This window comes from Macadamia integrifolia, chromosome 13 (assembly GCF_013358625.1).
Source record: "Macadamia integrifolia cultivar HAES 741 chromosome 13, SCU_Mint_v3, whole genome shotgun sequence".
In the NCBI taxonomy this organism is placed as follows: domain Eukaryota; kingdom Viridiplantae; phylum Streptophyta; class Magnoliopsida; order Proteales; family Proteaceae; genus Macadamia; species Macadamia integrifolia.
In genome coordinates this window covers 1,244,929-1,250,214 of record NC_056569.1, presented here as the reverse complement: position 1 = coordinate 1,250,214, position 5,286 = coordinate 1,244,929, and the positions used below count along the sequence as shown (strand labels likewise).

General features: G+C 37.4%; 1 protein-coding gene across 1 annotated transcript in view; it reads right to left on the bottom strand.

The window, feature by feature from the left end:
- Positions 1-390: 390 nt before the first annotated feature.
- Positions 391-5,286, bottom strand: part of LOC122059777 (V-type proton ATPase catalytic subunit A-like) — a 14,440-nt gene continuing 9,544 nt past the window's right edge. The window contains exons 10-16 of the mRNA XM_042622811.1: positions 4,445-4,639; positions 3,918-4,004; positions 3,675-3,779; positions 1,668-1,765; positions 1,467-1,545; positions 918-1,006; positions 391-807 (exon numbers count right to left, since the gene is read on the bottom strand). Of these exons, the coding sequence (XP_042478745.1) occupies positions 693-807; positions 918-1,006; positions 1,467-1,545; positions 1,668-1,765; positions 3,675-3,779; positions 3,918-4,004; positions 4,445-4,639 (768 nt within the window). The 3' untranslated portion in view covers positions 391-692. The remainder of the gene's footprint in view (positions 808-917; positions 1,007-1,466; positions 1,546-1,667; positions 1,766-3,674; positions 3,780-3,917; positions 4,005-4,444; positions 4,640-5,286) is intronic.

Here is a 5,286-nt window from a genome sequence, read left to right as displayed (position 1 = left end):
CTTTTTGTTCCAAAAAAACAGAAACAGACCATAAGTGCACCAAACAGAAGATTCCATTTTTTCGTTCCAATAGAACGAAAAAACTCTAAAAACGTTTTTTTAGAACAATACCAAATGGAGCCTTAGAAATGGAAGGGAAAAAGATCACTGCATGAGAGAGTATTTAATTCAATTTTATTCCAAATCATGCCCTATTTATCCTTCGAAGTTATTCAATTAGCTGGACCAGACAGGGAGGCCTTCCTGTGGGCACTGTCCAAATAATCTTCTATGGTTGATCATATACAAAGAAGTTTCAACTTCTCAGACCTGTATGCATGATTGAAAAGGGCTATTGTTCAAAGCAAATTGAACGGTATAAGATTCCATAAACAATGGACACCACACAGATTTTGTTCTATGAACTGAACCATATCTTATTACAAGGGCATAATATATGAATTAATAAAGCTTGGTCTCTTATTCCCTTATTCTAAATAAATAACTAATCAAGGAAAAAAAAAAATACAAAACACAGCAAATTTAATATAAAAAAACAATGCCCAAACGCTCACTACAAAGACACCACATGGGCCCACCAATGATGTGGTTCAAACAAGCTACAAGTTGCTGAAGCAGACACCAGTGTCCTAGCTGCCAGATCAGCAATGGCATAGAAAATGGGTTACACAAAGCTGAGTCAAGATACTTGATCATCGAGTTTCATCCTCAAGGTTGCGGAAACCTGCAATCAAATCTTCATGTAGCTTACTAAATTTTGCCACCAGAGCTGCCTCCCCTTCTGCTGGATCCTCAAATTTCTGGGACCTGTAGTGTTTCAAGAATCATCAGTTACAATATGCTCCCCATAAAGCAAATAAATGCAATGTTTTACTGCCAAGTTGCATTGCTTTTTTCCCTGTAGATGTTTTACTCACACTAATCGGTAAAAGAGATCTCCCATCTTGTGTTTGATAAGGCTGTAGGTTATTTTCTGCCCATCCATACCAGCACCTCGCTCTACCGCCTGCAGAAATGCATCAGTATTGGTACCTCAAGGATCTCACATCATTATATTGATAAAAAAAAGGAATAGATGCTATTTTGGACCAGAATGTTTCTAATCTGAAACATTTTTACCATAAGATTCTTCAGATATCACATGCAGAGTTGTAGAGTAAGAAGAATCACAAATTGGACATTGATGATTAAAAACAACCTGATAATTTTCAGTGCTTTAACAACGCTCAACAGTAGATTAGGTTAAGAGTATCAAACCTAAAATTGATCCTTTCCAGTAGTAAAAGAATTTTTTCTTAAGAGGAAAAAGGAAAATCAAATTTATTTTTATGGATATAAGTGAAAAGAGTTGGTCCTCAAATAAAAGAGAACAAACTCAGGAATTCAAGTGACACAGAAATACACATCTTGACAAACAGCAATAATAGAATAATTATTCACAAACATCATAAAAGTAGAGGTCCTACCTGATTGGCCAAATTATAGAAATGGATAATGTTGCGCATCATCCAGACCGACTTGTAAAATGGGCAAAATTTATCATATCTGTTACATGAATATAAAGTACATAAGAACATAAAGCAATGTATAAATAATGTAACTGCCTGCCTGCTAATATTCATGGCGTGAACCCTACAGTTAATAAAATTGTAAGGTTTGCTACTCACGGAGTAAATGCATTCTGGGCAAGATAGTCCTCCCTCAGAAGCTTAGCAGTCTCCAAGGTAATCTTATCTGTTTCTGCCAAAGCATCTTTGCCGACAAGCTGCAATTTCATAAGCACAGCCACAAGCCCATCAATGACAACCACAATTACAGATCTAAAACAGAGATAAGAGATGCATATTATCTTATGCTTCAGACACTTGGCTCAGGCAGGGATTGTAAGTCATCTGACCATGTGCATTTTTTTATTTTTCAGGGGGTAGGGTATGGGATGGTGATGAATAAATGTTTGTTTAAAGAGAAGGAAACCGGGATAGACAAATCATCACCCCAGGAAGAAGGAAAAGGAAGAAACTACAAAACCACCCCACATGGATATCTGAGAGACCAAAAATTCCCTTATCAAATGTATCCTGACCATCCAACCAGTGAACCATATTCCCTGCCTCTATCATTTCACCTTTCCCTTACAAACACACTTCCAGAATACTTCAAAATCTGGGCCTTCCATCTGCTTCATTTTAAGCTTTTGATGAACAGCATACTTGGCAATAATACTTATTCCTTGGAAGCAGGTCGGCAACGAGTAGCCCACCCTGATGTTAGTGCCAGACTAGGTTGCATTTGCTTAGTAAATTTAAGCCTGACAGAATAGGTCATTAACTAGACAGCACAATGAAATATCGTGAATCATGACCACAAGGTTGCAAGTTTGAATCCAAATGTCCAGCTGACTCATAAATATTATAAAAATGATAAAAGGCCTTTTCAAAAGGTGGGCTGGCTGGACTAGGCCACGAGCACAAGAAGTCTTTTTTCAGGGTCAGGCCAGGCTCACTGGCTGACTCCAACAATATTTTCAGCACAGGACGCACATGCATGCATGATAGTTCTAGCAGGTTGTGGTCTGCCAAGTAGAAAACCTGTGTCGAACCAATCCACCACACCTCATGCTGGAAGTTGGAATCAATACTCATCTTTTGGGATTTTTCATGACAAAAAATCGAATGAGCCAACTTTTTAACAATTCAAAACACTGGCAACTTCTCAAAAGAAACAGCAGATTGCTGTGACAAGCTGATCTACCTCAGTCACCATGAGCATACAAACAACTTCCAGCTAATTAATGCAACTTCAGCCTCAAAACCTTCATTTAGCCAAACAACCCTGAGCTAAGTGAAGGTGGAGAGTGACATAGTTGTAACTAATCATCATTGCATTATGGCATATCACTAAGTTCTACCAAAATATATTATCATGCAATCATGCTATATCACCAGTTTCATTTTTGCATCGTTGGATTTGGGTCATTCATTTTGGACCTTAGGCTGGCAAATGCAATGACAAAAGAGGGACTGAAATGTCAGCTAAGCTCATTTGGTAGTTTCAATCCAAGACGAGATCCCTAAGGCTCCGTCTGGTTGCAAGGAAAATTAAGGGAAGGGAAGTCAAATCAAATCAATACTAAAGTGGAAACTATTGTAATCATTAGCTCACATTATTGTGCACCTAACTACAAAACATTCCAAATATGTTATTAGATGCACTTTGCTTTGCAATCAAATCCCTTCGATCTGAAAAGCAAAATAAAAATTACATCTGAAAATATAATTACCAAGTATGGTAAGAGTTTCAGATAGGTTATACAATTACGATGACAAAATTTTCCCTTTTCTTTTCAAAACTGATTTCACTTCCCTCCCTTCCCTTTATTTGCAACCAGACGGAACCTAAATGAGTTTTATCCAATCCTTGTCACAAGCCTAAACCAAGGTGAGAAGGCTCAACCTCTTAACAGACCTAACTAGTAAATACAACATACTGAGGGCTTTAGGACCATTTTTTTTTAAGAAATCAAGCATGGAACCCCCAGGTGGGTAGGTCCAGGACCTGGCTAACATATACCACATCTCAGAACAGGGAAGGTTTTATCTAAAACTTTCATCTTGACCCCAGTATATTTATCCAACAGCTGAGAAAGCATGTTTGAAGCAAAATTCAAAACATACCTGGACAATTTCATTCAGATCATCTTCTCTTTGCAGCACTTCACGTGCTTTTGTCCTGATTTCGATAAAATCTGAATCAAATTGCTCATAGAAAGACTCTAAGGCCTGGAAATGCAGGGAAGGATACATGAGAAAAATGCCAAATAATCCAATGAAAAAGCAGGAAATGTCATAGACAGAAAATTTTCCAATTTATAATCAACTCTGAAATGTGAACATAGTGGACATATTTTAGTCACAGACCTTTGAGTATTTTGAATAAGAAATAAGCCAGTTTACAGATGGGAAGTGTTTCCTCTGAGCAAGTTTCTTGTCCAGACCCCAGAAGACCTGTTAAAAAAAAAAAAAAAAGGAGAGAGAATAAATACAACATTGTTTTCCTGGAGATAATGTCATGATGGGATCGTGGGAAAATAAGGATCCACCCTCCCTGCCTCCGCCTTATATGCCACCCATTTATCAGTAGGACTCAATGATCAGTGTCTAATGCGGCACAAGAAGATTCTAACTAGTGCATGAACCATACAATAACATCTGCAATTTTCCTAATTTTGCTTTTCCTGACCAACCAAAAAAGATTTGTGACCTCAGAAACACTACAAATATCTCTCCTGAGACCCACTGATTGGTGACTTTCAATGCTCCAATAACATCCCATATTAACTGCAAAGATAGTGTAGTTTTTTCTCAAATACATCCAATTTCAAGTGGTGTTTGTAGTGGAAGGAATTTGAATTCTGACAGAAAACATAAATGAACATCCTTATTACCTGAACAATACTGAGGGTTGCAGACGTTACAGGATCTGAGAAATCTCCTCCTGGAGGAGAAACAGCACCAACAATTGTGACACTACCAGTACGTTCTGGCCCACCAAGACACTTCACTTTACCTGCACGTTCGTAGAAAGAGGCTAAACGTGCCGCCAGATAAGCAGGATAACCACTATCTGCAGGCATTTCTGCCTGGAAAAAAAAAAGTTCCAACATTAGAGTACACTCAGGATTGAAAAAGCAATAAGTGTTATTAAGTAGCCAGAAGCACAAGAAAAACGCTGAAAGGAATTATGAGTATAGCTAATCAAAATTAGAATGACTAGTGCACCTAAGCTCAAAAAACATAACCATACTTGTACAATTCAGATATTATATGAGCAATTATGGCCAAACTTGAAATGTCTACAAGAACATGATAAAAAAATTTCTGCTTTCGGGGTTTGTCCTCACTTCCAAAATCTGAATCAACTTTAATATCTTAGCCACAACTTTAATTCAGCTTTTATTTTATCAAAGCCAATCATAGTGGTTCTAAGATGGTTGTATTTTTCGATCCCCTGGCATGCATCAACCTCAAGTAAGAGCCTGTTTAGAACCTTGTAATATGGGTAAATATTAGAAGAATGTCGATGCAAGGGAATTATAAGCTATCTTCAACCATGGTTACAGCATAACAAAATGTTTTAATTCTTTAACCATGTTAGGCTCCACATTTCAATAAAAGCATAATATACAATACTGGACAAATTTCAGCCCATTTTAGAAATGTTCCCAGACTGGGCCTTCTTCACTCCTTTTGCCTTGTTTTGTTTTCTCATTTTTTTTTTTGGGAGGGA